Here is a 16,288-nt window from a genome sequence, read left to right on the forward strand (position 1 = left end):
AATAATGAATTATATCAAAAAATACGTTTATTAGGATATACTTTCTATAAATAAAAAACACGATAACAAAAAAATTTAGCCTCATTTTTTTTTTTTTTTTTTTGAAAATTTGAACATAAATTTTCCGAAGTATAACATAGTTCATTTTATTTTTTAAAAAAATTGAATTTCTGCTTATGATTACACTAAATTGTTAAAATTTACACGCATCACTTACTTCCACGTAGGATGGAGTTACAAACTCTAAGTTTTCGTCTTCAACTCCGCTTTCTGTATATTCCACGTCTAAAATATTTTCGAAAATATTAAAATGAATAAAATTAAATAAATATGATTATTTATTGCTTATGACCAATAAATGACATAAGGGAACAATTTTTTGATTTTTCCCCACAAACTACAGCTTTTATGTTATTTAATGACATATTCATAAGAGTTCGTTAAAATCTCTTCTTTTGAATATCAAGTTTTCCTCACTTCTCTGCAACATAGGAAGTGGTAGAAAGAAGGCGATTTTGCATATTAGTTTATAATGTGATGCGTCAAAGTCATACGCTTCTTTTGCCATTAGTGTTATTTTCAAAGACGCAGGCAAATGCCTGAGCTGTGTGTGTGTGTGTGTGTGTGTGTGTGTGTGTGTGTGTGTGTGTGTGTGTGTGCGTGCGTGCGTGCGTGCGTGCGTGCGTGCGTGCGTGCGTGCGTGCGTGCGTGCGTGCGTGCGTGCGTGTGTGTAATACAAAAATTATAAATACTTTTGTATTAATAACAACATTAAAACTCATTCGTTTTCATAAAATGTCTTTGTTAAAGAATAGGTGTAGAAATTCTATTTTGGGACTCCAAGGTTGAAAACATACCATTGAATTACAATTAAATTTATATTTCAAAAGAGGAGTTAGTTTTAAAATCTTGTCCCTCAATCACTTCTATATTAGGAAGCATTAAATGATTTTCCTTAATACGTAAGGTTACAAGACTGAACCTTTTTACTCAATTTCTATTTGAAGCATTAAATAAATCTCGCATTAAATAAATGCGAGAGCAATGGTTTTCGCATGCCTCTTGCAGAATAACGTGGTCCATAAAAGATCTGCGAGAACCATCCAGAGTTTTGTTCACACCCCCTCCCTTGTGCAGTGGGGATGTGAACTGTTATAACCACCAGCCTACCTTAAATAATTATAATTAGATTTATATTTTTCCAAAGAGGAATTATTTTTAAAACCTTGTCCCTCATTCACCTCTATATTAGGAAGCATTAAATGATTTTCCTTAGTGCGTAAGGTTACAAGACTGAACCTTTTTACTCAATTTCTATTTGGGGCATTAAATAAATCTCGCATTAAATAAATGTGAGAGCGATGGTTTTCGCATGTCTCTTGCTGAATAACGTGTTCCATAAAAGATCTGCGGGAACCATCCGGAGTTTTGTTCACACCCCCTCCCTTGTGGAGTGGGGATGTGAACTGTTATAACCACCAGCCTACCTTTAAATAAACCTTTTGAGAACTTATTATGGCTTACGACTGAATCATTCAAGCTAAATACAACAATGATAACAGGGATGTAGCCCTATTATATATATATATATATATATATATATATATATATATATATATATATATATGTAATGTTAAAACAATTATATATTAAATATAATCCAATAAATAGAGCATTTATCTAACTCGCAAACGTTTAAAAACCTTTCCCACAAGAAAGTAATAATATTGATCTAATTATCTCAAAAAATGTGATGATGTGGCTTTAGCAGCTTGGGAAATTGATCAGTCCCACGCTACTGAGACCCATTAACATTTAAATATATTGTACAGAAAGATATAAAAACCCTCTTTCCAAGGTCAAATGTCCTATTCTATACCTATCCACCAGCATGTAAGGTTGTCATTCTGGGGCTCTGGCCCTTACTTTAATAAAATTATATTATGATTCCTGTATTTTCCTGTATCTTTTCCAAGAAGCACCGGCCACACTACGAACTTACAATGTTTAGGCTTTCAAAGCGTAACAGATAAGTCGGCAGTGATAGTTTCCTGTCGCGAAAAATTATTATTGAAAACTGAAAATGCTATTTAATTTAACAATGGAATACATCTTTTGATAATCGACTTTCGCTTCTAAAATGATTCGTAACCTTGGATTAGAAATTCGAATGCGTGGGTGTGGTTAAGAAGAACGAGGACTGTTATTTCTCTCTTTGTTTTGTCTTCTTCTCGCTTTAATCACCGATTAGAACTTTATTTTGATGACTTTGGAATTAAGAAACAGAAAAATTAAAAGAATAATGTCTGATTCAGAAGAAAAACAGGTGGATGCTCCAGCACGCGTTAATATTTCTCCGTGTGAGGATAAAAATAATTTTCCCAACTGGATCAAGTATTTCAATAAAAAATGCGAAATCCTACATTTGGAAGAAAACTGGAAAATAAATAACATATCTGAATACCTGAAAAGAGACTTATTTACCTTCTACATTAATGAATGCATAGAAATTGAAAAATGGACTGAACTCGAGGAAAAACTACAAGAAAAATTTTCTCTTTCTAGAGAAGATAAGTATGAACTTTTTCTATCTATGAGGCCATCTCCAAAAAAGACATTTTCTGAATATGCTACAGAGAAGTGGAGAGCGTCGAAGGATCTAAGCATAGACGAGGAGCTGTTGCTAGAATCCATCAAAGCTGACGTACCAGAAAAATTTCGTAATTTTCTGAGTATAGCATCTCCTTCTACTGTTGAAGAACTAATTAAGTTGTGTTCAAAGTTAGAAAAAAATGAAAAGAGTGCCATCAATAGACCTACTCCCCAACGACACAATTGGAATGATAATCCAAGATACTATGAGCAACCAAGGCAGTGGATTCCCCAGCATCGGTACAGAATGGAGCAGCCAAGGCAGTGGATTCCCCAAAATCAGTACAGAATGCAGCAGCCAAGGTTTGTGAATTCTCTTAATCGCTATGATGTACCTCAGCATGATTCCCAGCCTCCGCAGCACAGCAATAACAACAGCTGACCATCAAATGACTATTTATGTGTGACATCGCGAGTAAACAATAAGAACTTACTAACTATATTGGACACAGGATCCAACATCACTATAATTCCAAAACATTTTATACGACAATCAAAAAAACATTTGAACTCTACTAGGATTTTAATTTCGCAATTTCAAGGAAATATCAAAGGAAACCTCCAAAAGGTAAGTGTTAAAATAGGAAACATTACAAAAGTAATAACATGCGCCTTTATAGACACCCCTCTTAATTATGCAATACTTGGTCTTAATGAAATTTCATTATTTAAGTTACATATTGATTTTGAAAATTTTAGAGTTTTTCAAAAATTTAAAGATGTTACATATGATAAATTTTCTCAGTCTAATAATTATTATAGTGCTAAAAATAAATATCATGCTAATATATTTTACAACAATAAACAAAAAATTGTTCTTAAAAATGTGAATTGTAATGTAAATGATTGTGTTAATACTAGAAATATAGAAACTAATAATTTTTATGATGAAAGAAATGTCAATAGTTTAAATATTCAGGAGCATAGGCTCAACCCACCCTCAGAATTTCAGGATAAAATACCTGTAACTTCTGAAGAGGATAGGGTAAAGTTAAATTATCTTTTATCTAGTTATGATCATGTATTTTCCAAAAATAATTTTGATATTGGCAACTTAAATCTTCAACCTGTTAAAGTAAAGTTAACTTCTGAACTGCCCATATCATTGCGTCCATATCGAGCATCTGTTAAAGATAATGCAGAAATTAAAAATCAAATAGATAATTTATTACAAGCTAACATAATTAAACCCTCCTATAGTCCATACTCTTCCCCAGTTACTCTTGTTTATAAAAAAGATGAAGGTAATAAAACCAGATTGTGTGTAGATTTTAGAAAACTTAATCAGATAACCAAAACTGACTCTGAACCTGTACCTAGAATTGATGATTTAATTGATAAATTGTCTAATGCTAAATATTTTTCAACTATAGATTTAAAATGTGGTTACTGGAATTTAACAATAGATCCAAATGATACTGAAAAATTAGCATTTACAACCAATTTTGGCCTTTATGAATTTTTACGTTTACCGTTTGGTTGGAAAAATTCACCCGCTATTTTTCAAAGAGCTATTCGTCAAATTTTACAGAAACATAAAGTTGATTTTGCTTTAAACTATTTTGATGATATTATCATATATTCTGATAACTATTTAGAACATTTAGATCATTTAGAGAAAATTTTTAAAATATGTGAAACTGAAAATTTAAAACTTAAATTTTCAAAATGTCAATTTGCTAAAACTAAAATAAAATTTTTAGGATATGAAATAGAACAAGGTCAATATTCACCTGCAAATGCTAATATTGAAACTATTAGACAGTTAAAACCTCCAAAAAATGTTAAAGAGTTACAACGATTTCTTGGTAGTATTAATGTATACCATAAATTTATTAAGAATTATGCAGAACTTAGATTGCCACTTAATAATCTTCTTAAGAAAAATGTTAAATGGAATTGGACAGTAGAATGCAATACCTCATTTAATCAATTAAAATCGTCTTTAATTTCTAAACCTGTTTTAACTTTGTATAATCCTAATTATCCATGTCATTTGTTTGTTGATGCCTCAAAAGAAGCAATTGCTGCTGTTTTAAAACAAAAACATCCCGATGGCTCATTGCATCCAATAGCTTTTCACTCCAGATGTTTATCTCAACATGAAAGAAATTATTCTATTACTGAATTGGAATGTTTAGCTATAATTAATGCTTTAGATAAATATCACTGTTATTTGCATGGAAATAAATTTATCATTTATAGTGATCATTCAGCGTTGACTTGGTTAAAGAAAATAAAAAATCCTACAGGTAGACTTTTTAGATGGTCTTTAAAACTATCAATGTATGATTGTGAAGTGAAATATATTAGGGGTCAAAATAATCATGAAGCTGATATGCTTTCTAGATATTCTGTATTTTTTAGTTTATTTGATAATAATCCAGTTGTGACTCATGATGAAATTAAAGAAGCACAACTAAATGAAAATTTAAGTAATCCTAAATTCATAACAATTAATGATTTGTTAACGATTAAGAAAAAAGGTTTGCATAAAATAGTAATACCATTTTCTTTAAGAACAAAAATATTAGAAAAAACTCATTTTCAATTTGGTCATGTTGGTATTAAAAAAATGATTGCTTTAATCTCACCCTTCTACTATTGGCCTAATATAATAATTGATATCTCTAACTATGTTAAATGTTGTGAAACTTGCCAAATTAACAAAAAATCTCACCAAAAAAGATTTGGGTTGTTACAAAGTATGCCCCCTACAGAGCAACCATTTGAAATTTTATCAATTGATACTGTCGGAGGGCTCAACTATTACAACTCAACTAAAAAATATTTGCATTTAGTTATTGATCATGCTACTCGATATCTTTGGATTTTTCCTTCAAAAAGTGTAACAACTGAAACATATACAAATTGCTTAAAACAAATTTTTCAAATTCAAGTTCCAGATAAAATTTTAAGTGATCGTAATGCTGCATTTACAGCATCTAGATTTAGAAGATTTCTTAGAAACTATAATGTTAAACAATTATTGACTTCAGCTCATCATCCGCAAACAAATGGAAAAGTTGAAAAATCTAATGCGACAATAATCTCTAGGTTAAGATGTAAAATCAACGAAAACTGTAAAAAAATTCCGTGGACAAAGTTATTAGAAGAAGTAACACATGAATATAATTACACCCCTCATTCTGTAACACAATTTCCTCCTGCTTATTTAATGTATGGAAAATTACCTTGTGATTCTCTTGTAAATCAAAATATTTATCCTCCAGTTGATGAAGCAAGAAAAATAGCTGTTCAAAATACCCAAGAGTTTTTTAAGAAAACCAAAATTCGTTATGACACTCATTTTTTGGAACCTAATTTTAAAGTTAATGATTTAGTAATTTACGAAGAATTCCATTATCCTAACACAAGGAAATTAAGTTCACCATATTCTGGTCCATACAAAATTTTAAAGAAATTATCTGAGGTGTCATTTGAAATTGATAAACCTAATTTTCTCACTAAGAAAGAATCAGAAATAGTACATGTAAACAAATTAAGGAAATTTTATCCAAGTCAACAGTTTCAATTGTATGTAAAAAATTCACAATAGCTTTTCAATGCTGGTATTTTCATATGTTTTTCATTTTTATTTTCTGCCTCTATTTTTGGAGTCCCGTTATTTTTTTAAGGCATCTATGTCTGAATTTTTTTTTATTACACGATGTTTGAGAGTTACTTCGGAAAATGTAGGTAAATTTCCTAAATTTATTTTTGCAAATGAAATATATAGAAATGGTTTTTTAAACCGTGGGACTCCTCACATAGAATGTTTCTTTACTGATGTTTTCTCCTCAAATAAGGATCAAGCAATGAGTAAACAAACTTAAAACCCTATTTTTTTTTCCGTCTAGTTTGGAATATTTTACCCAACTTAGACTATCAATCGTTATCAATAGATAACGCATATATTTTTATTATTTTGGAATAAAGCATATCATTTTCAACAAAGATTTATTATGCACTTTGTATGTAAATTTTTATGCCATAGAAGTATAAATATTATGTGGAAAAGTAAGCATATTAAATTAGATTACTTATATTATTTGTATTATTTTATTTGTATTGATTTCTTCAAGTGTATGTCATATGTTGTGAATAATGCTACACAATATTTGTGAAAACACATAATAATTAATGGGATCATAAGTAAAAACCATGTAAATGATGAGTGAATTTAAATGACTTCATGAATAATAATTGTTTTAAGAATGAAACAATGATGATAAAGACTGCTAACATTCTTTTCCTCTTCTTACATGGACGAATAATTCAATAAGTTTAGCAAACTATACATCTGAACAATGGATCCAGTTTATTTCAAGAGAAGAACTTTTCACAAGTTGTGAAAGTTTGGTTTGATTTATTTTTATTTTAGATATGTCATGGTATATTTTGTTTTAGATATTCTAGAGTTGTTTTGATATTTCTTATTCTTTTCAACAGGAAAAGGAAAAATGTACATAATCATTATTAATTATTATAAAGTTATTAATTATTGTTATTCAAAGTTATGCAGAAATATTTAGTTACTTTTATATAAATGTTATTGTTGTAATTCTCTACTTATAAATGTATAATATTGGACAATATACCAAAAATAACAAATTTTAATTTGAAATCGCGTGAAGGGGAAGTTCTGACCAATAGGCTAGCATATTGATCAGACCTTTCTTCAGAGGGGGGGAATATTATGTAATGTTAAAACAATTATATATTAAATATAATCCAATAAATAGAGCATTTATCTAACTCGCAAACGTTTAAAAACCTTTCCCACAAGAAAGTAATAATATTGATCTAATTATCTCAAAAAATGTGATGATGTGGCTTTAGCAGCTTGGGAAATTGATCAGTCCCACGCTACTGAGACCCATTAACATTTAAATATATTGTACAGAAAGATATAAAAACCCTCTTTCCAAGGTCAAATGTCCTATTCTATACCTATCCACCAGCATGTAAGGTTGTCATTCTGGGGCTCTGGCCCTTACTTTAATAAAATTATATTATGATTCCTGTATTTTCCTGTATCTTTTCCAAGAAGCACCGGCCACACTACGAACTTACAATGTTTAGGCTTTCAAAGCGTAACATATATATATATATATATATATATATATATATATATATATATATATATATATATATATATATATATATATATATATATATATATATATATATATATAGTTTTCAAAAGAAGACTTGTATCAATGCAGCAAGAAATCTGTTCTCCAATGTTATTTATAGAGTTCATTTTCTGTCTTTTTTTTTTTTTTTTTTGCACTTAGTACGTTAACTGTCTTAAAATACTCAGATGGTGTTGCGGATAGCTGACGTTGCATGATAATTTATGAATTATTCATAGAATGAAAAAATTTAACTTACGATCACAAGATTTACCGTCTTCCTGAAGAATGTAATCTTCGAGACATGAACATTGAGCAACTTTGTCCTGTAAATGGCAATTGTGCTGACAGCCTCCATTCTCGTCTTTACAGGCATCATACCCTTATTATTATGAAAAAAAATTTTAAATTTCACATTATGAAAACCATTTGCAAATGTTCAGTCTTACATTAAAAAATGTGTAAGTTATAAATTAGAAAAACATGCTTTTCAAGTCTTACATTAGAAAAACCATTTGTAATTTCAATATCAGAGAAATATTTGTAAAAAAAATTTTAAATCTTGCGTAAAAAAAATAATCTTACATAAGAAAAACAATTTGTAAGTCTTAGAATAGGAAAAAGGTTATATGATTTATTATTAGAAAACAGTTCTTCATTACGAAAACAATTTGTAGTTATTTTGTAAGTTATGAATTCGTAAGTTATAAATCAGGAAAATATGCTTTTCAAATCTCACAATAGAAAAACAATTTAGAGTTCAAATTAGAAAAAAAAAATTTTTTTTCATTTGGGAAATAATTTTTAAATCTTGCGTAAAGAAAACAGTTTGCAAGTCATCCATTAAGAATACAATTCATAAGTCTCACATTAGAAAAACAATTTGTTAGTCTTAAATTAAGAAAATAGTTTATAAGATTTACAATTCGAGAACAGTTTACATTACGAAAACAATTTGTAGTTCTTTTGTGAAATACAAATCGGTAAAAAGTTCTTTACTAATAAAAATTCCATAATTCTACTGAATGTAGGTAGATGATTAATGAAAAAATTATAATCATTTGGTAGAACATTATTCCTTGTGCTCCAGTGTCTGATAAAAAAATGAAAGAAAAAAAAAACATATAATGTGCATGCTGAAATATCTGTTAATCAAGTAAACATAAAAAAAAATTTCTTCCGATTATGTTTATGTGATATGATATGATGGACAAGGAAATAAATTTTCTAATCGGACTTTTAAAATGGATTCACACATAAATAATAATAGTTCAGATGATGTGTATCCTTTGTAAAAAATTTAACATAAAAATTAAAATACTCAATGATTTTGTTTGATAAAATAATAATATACATAATAATAATAATTTTTTCTTTTATTTCAAGTCAAAATAACATTTGCTGTGAAATAATTTGCTTTTGAGTAAATTATTTTTGATCACGTTTATAGAATATGTGTAAACTATGAAATCTGATTTCATGAAAGAAACCAAAAGTGAGTTTGTATAGTATTTTTAAAGAGGCTAAATATATGTAATTAAATTATTTTTTTTTTTTGCAAAAATTAACACTCATTTATATAACTTTAATCCTATTTTTTATAAATGTAATAAAAAAATTTTCGCGCTGGTGTGTATATTAAATGTAGTGCTAATAATGTAGAAAATATTTTATTACCAGCATGTAATATTTTGTATATCTTTGTAATATTTTATTACCGGCATGTAATATTTTGTATATCTTTGAAATATTTTATTAGCACTTCCATCTCCTATCAGTCGATCATTGGATCTCATCGAGTTAGGTTGCTTTATAACCGAGCTCCTGCTACAATGGCTTCGATTAGATTTGGCCGCGGAGGGCAGGTTTTCCGACCCTGCCGCACACTAGAACAGATTGCTGCTGAAGAAATGTTAGATACAAAAGAATCTTGAAGCTTTATTTGCGAGTTCGAGTAAAGTCATCAAAGACTTAGAGAGATCAAAACCCAATTCTGCTCCTGTTCCTGAACCGCCTACTTCGAAAGATATAGAAAAGGAACTTCAAGTGGAAGAGTTAAAGATGGATATTCAGATAACAACTCCGGTTGACTCAACCCCTGTAACAGATGAGCCAGACTCAAATTCCACCCCTGAGTCTGCTACACAACAACCTCCTACTGCTGTGAAAGAAACGAAAAAACGAAGGAAGAACGGTGTCAACCCGGCGACACCAGCCAGTTCTGAACTCAAGATAGAATGAGATCATCGCCACAACACCAGCGGAACCTGATTTAGCTAGGAGCCACTACTGAAGCCCCGGCAACTGTTGAGTGAGACCCCAGCTACATACCTGCCAACTTTTAATCCATTCGAGGATGATTTTCCCCAGTGGTAGTAAATTAGAAATTAAATTACAATTTTAGGCAGAAACTTATGTTGTGTTTTGAAAAAGATAAAGCGACTGTCAGGACTGTATTACATATTAATATATATGCTTTATTTTTTTGAAAATAGTGGTAGTCAAAAAGATTTTAAATTATGCTTATAAATGCAAAGAATACATAAAAAGCATGCATTTTACTACCGCTTTAAATATAGAAATAAAATTTTACGCCAAATGCGTAAAAGTTGGCAGGTATGCAGCTACTTCACCTGAGCCGAAAGATCCCACCGGCAGGAAAATCAAAGCCCTCGAACGTGGACTTAGCATTGACATCGAGATGGTGAATCTCGAAAATGAACTTTCAGACATTGGTCTTAGACCAATCAGAACAGAGCAGATGAGAAAGAGGCGTGGCCAGGAATTCAAACTCCTCCCCCTCTTCCTAGTCATCCAGACCGACCTTCCAAAGCACCGGGAAATCTTCAAACTGAACCGACTGCTGAATACACCCGTCCGGGCGCGGCCGCTACGCAATCCAGTGCAACAGGTGCCAAGGTTTTGGTCACACCCGGAAAGACTGTACAGATGAGCCAGCGTGCATGAAATGCGCAGGAGCGCATTACTCCTACCAGTGCACAAAGCCCTTGAACGAGCCTCCGACTTGTGTGAATTGCAAGAAAGATCACACATCCTGTTTTTCAGGCTGCCCATCCAGGCCTAGGAGAAAATTCGCACCAAAAAAGAAACAACACCGGAGTGCCACCAGCTCAGCTACCAGATTCCTGAATATTGTCAGGGAATTACAAGAACTCTTGAGAGACGAGGAGTTAGTTTCACTACTCCAATCCCTTCTCCTAGCTCCCAAGACTTAGACTTGGAAATTCTCCAATCAAGACGACCACAGATTTCCTTCCGTGGAATACACCTTTAAACTTTTTATGCCATTAGTCATCGTTGCTCTAGGGCGAATTCACAGATTAAGAGGTCTAGTGCCAGCTGACGCAGGCAGGTACCTTTCCAATCTACAGATCGTCGCCGTCCATCTCCTATCATATAAATTTCATCTCCAGATTTCGATCTGAAAAATATATTACTTATCTAAAATATTGGAAGTATCTTTAAACTGTGAATTTTATAGAGTTCTACTTTTACATCGTGCAAAATACGCTAATATTTTTTGGTGAATCTTCTACTTTTTAGTTAACAAATCCTATTGTGGGCAAAATTTCATATTTGCCCAAGTTGACTTATGGAAAATGTATTTTTAGTCAACTTTCGTCGATAAATAGTTTCCAACACTCATAATATAATATCAGCTACCTGGGTGTCCAGCTAGCATAACTAAAGAAGAAGAAGACTTTAAGGAAAAAAGCGTCAGAATGAAGAAAACTTACGATTGCAAGAACGTCCATCCTGGTCAAGTGCGAATCCTTCGTGACAATAACATTTTACTTCACCGTTCTCTGCTTCACAATAGTGTTCACATCCTCCGTTACTTTCGACACATGGATTGGTACCTTTAAATTAAAAAAATTACTTCGTACTTAATCATTTCATTTAAAAAATTTATAATTATTTTGACTACCACTACAAATAATTAATTTAAGAAAAATAAAACCTATTTGCCTGATTACGAAAGTGTGATTAACCGAGACTGTGGTCCTGAAATTTAGGTCGCTGTCGTCATGACATGTGAAAAAGAGGATATCGCTGTAGGGATCTGGAGAGATGTTTATCGTGGATGAGTGACGGAACGGTGACGTTGCCCGAGGTGTTGAAGAGGAAGTGGATGTCTTGATTTTGCTGACTGCATTTGACCATTTTTCCTTCGAGTGAGTCGTACCTTTTTCATTCTCTTGCAATTATGTCTGATTTTACTAATTCTGAATTGATTTGAGAGTTTGAGTAGTTGCAAATTATGTAAAGGTTTCTGCCTACAAATTGTAGTCATCAATTTACGCAACCGTACCGATTAAGCTGATAATTCAACTATGCTACAATGGCTACTTATCATCATCATGGACGTGGCGGTAAGCGGCTGACTGAAAGACATGCACGTGACTCAACGACGGATGAGGAATGCTCGGATTTTGAAACCAAAATGGCTAAAGAGTTTGCAGACATGGAAAGGAGAATTAAAGAAGATGAAATGAAAAATAAAGAACTATTTGAGAAATTAAATAAGTTGGAGCAGTCTCTCATGCCTGTGCCAAATAGGCCTGAAATGCCGATTGCAACAGTTGATGTCACTGACATGGAAATTTATGAAGGCGGTCAACTTTTGGAACAGACGGGGAAAGCGTCAACCATTGATTCAGAAAGCTCAACCAAAAATAACACAGAACCCCCTCCGAAAAAACGAAAAAAGAAGAAGAAAACGCAAACCAACGTCAAAAAACGGAAGATAATCTAATCATGACTACAACAAGCTGCCATTCTTCACCTACAGATACCGCCACTTTCTCACCACTACCAGATTCTTGCTTAGCTCCACCCATAGAGGATTCAAATGAAGCTGCAGCTCCACCCACAACTCCAGTAAAAGTGCTAACAACCAAGCATATTAAAGTCTTAATTCGTGGACTCCCAGCTGAACTAAACACAGAAGATATCTCTCATGAATTGGGGAAAGCAGGCATCTCAATCCAAAAAGTAATACAGTTTAAGAGAAAAGTGGGCGAGGCCTATCGGCTCCTCCCACTTTTTCTCACAATTCTTATAGAAACAGAAAACAACCAACAAATCTTCTCCGTCACCAGCATATGTGATGTCCCGGTCAAAATTGAAAGGTTCCGCTGCGAGAGAGGCCCGATTCAGTGCTTTAACTGCCAAAATTTTGGCCACACTCAAAAAATATGTAATTCACCTCCAAGATGTGTTAAATGAGCCGCAGAACATCGATCTTACGAGTGCCACAAGGACATCAACACTCCACCTATGTGCTGCAATTGCGGAGAAACCCACACTGCCAACTACACGGGGTGTAAAGCCCGTCCCCCCAGGAGGGGCCCTCGTGCCATTCCATTCACAACTACAGGACAAGCTCACAGATTGGTAACGATCATCAAAGAACTTCATGATCTTTTAAAAAACAAAGAAGTGTTCCAGCTATTACAATCGATCATGAGGGAGACCACTCCTGGTGATATCTCTTGCCTTAGTTAGAACTCTTATTTTAATCACAGAACTCTAATTTCTTATTTCCACACTGCTTATTTAACAAATATAGAATGTTTTCAGTTTATTCAATTTCGAGTTGCATACATCAGATGGTGCCACTAAAGTTTGGCAAAACCAAAGATTTATACAGCTCGACTTATGTTTTTATCTATGTATCATCTCGTTCAATAATTTTCAATTGCCTAATTTCCATTTCACCTTTCATATTTCTATGCATAATATTCATATCAAGCTGCATTTAATTACTATTACACATTTCTCAAATTTGGTTGAATTCATGTTTCTTTTGCAAATAATGATTAACTTATCTATCTCCAATAATGTTTGTAAATAAATACCAACGTATATTTTTCAAATCATGCCTGTATATAATTATCATATTTCTTTGTAATACAAATTTTTTTTAATTTATCAAGCAAAGAGCTTGACTTTTTTTAAAAAGCTAGCATAAAAAGGTACACTGCATTTTCAAATCAAGCTATTGCACATTTCACTAATTATGTTTGAATACAATGTTTCTTTTTCATTGATCAAGGTTGCAAATAATGATTAATGTATCTATCTCCAATTATGTCTGTAAATAAGTACCTATGTATATTTTCAAATCATGCCTGTATATAATAACCATCTTTAAATTGATTGTAGTAAAAAATGTTTTAATTTATCAAGCAAAATGCTTGGCTTTTAGAAATAGCTACCATACTGTTGCTAAAATCAAAATGTCTTTAAATCAATGTATATAATATTTCATGATGTATGGGATAGGGGCCGCTGCGCGGTTCAGGTGCCCAGTTTTTGCGAAATAAAGAAGAAAGATTACGAAAGTGTCATTCACTTTCCCAAAGGTATTGTTATTTAAAGTCTGTTTACTAGGTGCTAACTTTATTCGGACAGTGTTGATTAGTTTAGTTAATTCGATTTAAACTGTCTCTACTACTATTAAGTAATTTAAAGGCTTATGTGATACGCCGCTTTGTTACAGTTACCTGTGTTGAGCCATTTAGAAAGTTGGCGAAATTTAACGAAAATCTGTAAATCTCAGTTTGTAGTATCTCTATCGTTTTTAAAAATTTTTTGTCGAATGCGGATCAGATGGAATCTCTGATCTAGCCCCGTGGAGTTAGTAGTTCGGTTAAATTAATTAGTGGTTAATTAAAAAAAGTAATTCGAATCATTCATTATGCAATATGTACTTATGAATCTCTAAATGAAATAAAATTTTAGCTGGTACTTGCGAATGGGGCAAAAATTTAGCAGGTACGAGTAAACCAGTTTAGAGCTGTTAATTGTAAATGGGGCTAAAATTTAACTGTTGGGTGTAAGTGATGTGAAATTTGATCGATTGATGTAAATGGGTCAAAATTTGATATGGTGGAAGTAAATGCGGTGGAATTAGAGCTGATGAAGCTTTGCTTTGATTCTTGTAAATATGGGAAAATTTGAGCTGGTGAATGTAAATTAGACGAAAATTATGCTGGTGGATGTTAAAGGAGTAAAGTTTTATTGTTTTTGTAAAATAATATAGTATATTAGTTCTACCGAAAAGTTCTGACCACTATAGAACGCGTCACTTTTTACACTAATGCAAAAGATTCTTTTATAAAAATAAAAAAAGTGGTAAGGTATTTACCCTTTAACTCAAGAAAATGTTTTAGATGGAAGAGACACAGAATACATGGCGCAAAAGAACTACGTACATATGCAAACTTCTAACAAAAGTATCAGATAGATCAATGAGTGAAAGCGAGAGGGGAAAGATGGTAGTAAAACCATTTCAGTTTTAACTTGTTTTCGGAAGGAATAAATCAATTCTCTTCTTCAAACTATTCAACAAAATCTACTTTAATTCTCCGACCGATTTTCCGATTTAACCCTTTTGAAGGCCGTGGGAAGTATACTTACCACCACGTTTTACCACTTTTAATTTAGGTTTCCATTTTTCAATAACTTCAGCTTTCTTGAAGTGAGTTTGAATAAAATTGGTAACCATTTGTCACTTTTTAAAAAACGTATAAAAGTTATAAAATACATAATTCCTTTTGAAGTTTGTAACATTTAAGGAATTTATTTTATAAATAAAGAAAAATAAAAGTCAGTAAGTTCCTAATAGGTCATGTTAAATATATTTACCACCAAAAAAAGGCATTTTTATAAACTAAATGAGTTTTTTTTTTATATCAATTACTGTTCTTAAAACAATTTCAATTCCAAAATTACTTTAATTTACCTTTACCAAAAATAAAGGGCCCATTGAAGGGTTAAACATTATTTTTCAGAGTACCTAGTCCGTAGGGCAATCTGCAGTGGGCTAGTATCCAAGGTTTCGTGGCCAAAATTAGTATTTCGATAAAGTTTGTTTCAAAATTTGTATTAAGGGGTTTTTATGTGCAGGTAAATTGAATTCATAGTTGAAATACACTAAATATACGGGGGGAGGGGGAAATGGCGGATGAATTATGACGAGCAAAAATAAAAAAATAATATAGTACGTTAAAATAATTAAATATAGCAATGAAAATGTAATAATTTTCGTAATTTTATGTTAAAAATGAAAAGCAAATTATGTTTCCGAAGTAATATAACAAAATAACGCGAAAACATGAAGTAAAAAAACATAATTTTTGTTTTTCTGTATATTCAGTCCACCTTTGCAATACGGGCGAAATGGGGCCGGTTTTTTCGAAAGAAGAAACATCAAAGAAGATGACAAAAAAAAGTTATCTATTTACCTCGAGGAACCTTTAGGAACTTTTCGAAAGTCATTCAAACATTGTAAAATGTCAAATGATAAGATATAAACTATAAGTTTGTCAAGAGTATTAACTAATCCAACAAATTGAAAAATTGTACTATAATTTAACACTAATCACTCTGATAAAAATGTAACAGTAAGGTGAAATTTCTATATATATTTCTGAAATGAAAATTTAAAAGTTACATTTAAAACAATTTTT

The 16,288-nt window shown here is 31.7% G+C and overlaps 1 protein-coding gene across 2 annotated transcripts in view; it reads right to left on the reverse strand.

Annotated features, from left to right (window-relative positions):
• Positions 1-16,288, reverse strand: part of LOC107438360 (uncharacterized) — a 96,465-nt gene that overhangs the window by 66,404 nt on the left and 13,773 nt on the right. For both annotated transcript variants that reach the window (XM_087151039.1, XM_087151041.1), the window contains exons 5-7: positions 11,549-11,671; positions 8,050-8,172; positions 218-285 (exon numbers count right to left, since the gene is read on the reverse strand). In XM_087151039.1, coding sequence (XP_087007165.1) covers positions 218-285; positions 8,050-8,172; positions 11,549-11,671 — 314 coding nt within the window. The remainder of the gene's footprint in view (positions 1-217; positions 286-8,049; positions 8,173-11,548; positions 11,672-16,288) is intronic.

The sequence above is a fragment of the Parasteatoda tepidariorum genome, chromosome 9 (assembly GCF_982258835.1).
Source record: "Parasteatoda tepidariorum strain Cologne lab strain chromosome 9, Ptep-v5.0, whole genome shotgun sequence".
NCBI lineage: Eukaryota > Metazoa > Arthropoda > Arachnida > Araneae > Theridiidae > Parasteatoda > Parasteatoda tepidariorum.